The sequence below is a fragment of the Trichinella spiralis genome (genome assembly GCF_000181795.1).
Source record: "Trichinella spiralis strain ISS 195 chromosome Unknown Scfld8, whole genome shotgun sequence".
In the NCBI taxonomy this organism is placed as follows: Eukaryota; Metazoa; Nematoda; class Enoplea; order Trichinellida; family Trichinellidae; genus Trichinella; species Trichinella spiralis.
In genome coordinates, this window is record NW_003526947.1 from 70,510 (window position 1) to 71,308 (window position 799).

The following is a 799-nucleotide window of genomic DNA, read 5'->3' on the forward strand; positions in this document are numbered from 1 at the left end:
GGCAAAAGGTAACAACGGAGCTAAAAAAAAAGTTTTGCAAACCGCCAGTCAATTCCAATCCATCAGGTTTGTCAAGTCACTTAGATCAGATCATTTAACTGAAATAAGCATTTTCAGTTGAAAGCTTGTAAATAATAGCATGAATATCAACATTTCTCTTCATCAAAGAAATACAGTAGAAATACCAACCTAATATAGTGAAAATAGGCATAAAAATATGTAAAAAATGGAAAAAGTCATATATCAATATCTTTTAGCTGTCGTAAATGCTGCTACGTGATCAGGATTCATTTTGCTGTTTTTTCTCAAAATTTATTGTGAAAAGGGATCCCAGGGTTGGGAACGTCCCAAACCCTGTTTTGTGTATTAGAGCTTTTGCTTGTTAGCTCTACACACGGTCTTTGCGCTGCGCTTTACGCCGCAATTTTCTTTTTTCATATCAGGACTCGAACCCCGATATAACAACTCTGCACAACTCCAGGCAAGTGATACGCTTACGCCACGTTCACTGCCCCGATGAAATGAAAAATGAATTGTATTTAAAGCAAAAACAATGCATAAATTCTACTTTTAAAATATCTAAAATAATTCTTGATAATTTTCAATTCTTTAAAAACAATTTAATATGAATTACAAAGTAAATGAATTAAAATATTAAAATGATATTTTTATTATTAAAATGAAGAAATATATTGAGAAATAAATTTTTTCAACTGCAATAATGATTCATTTTATATATATATTTTGGTTTAACATTTTCTGTCACAACAATATAATGTAATATAATATAATACATGTA

At 29.8% G+C, this 799-nt stretch overlaps 1 protein-coding gene across 1 annotated transcript; it reads right to left on the bottom strand.

Annotated features, from left to right (window-relative positions):
* Window positions 1–366: 366 nt before the first annotated feature.
* On the bottom strand, window positions 367–579 carry Tsp_11700a (conserved hypothetical protein; the record flags this gene model as incomplete). Its single annotated transcript, XM_003372662.1, has 2 exons — window positions 367–465; window positions 569–579. Coding segments are annotated over 2 exons (110 nt in total), but the record flags the coding sequence as incomplete, so codon positions are not given.
* Window positions 580–799: the final 220 nt, after the last annotated feature.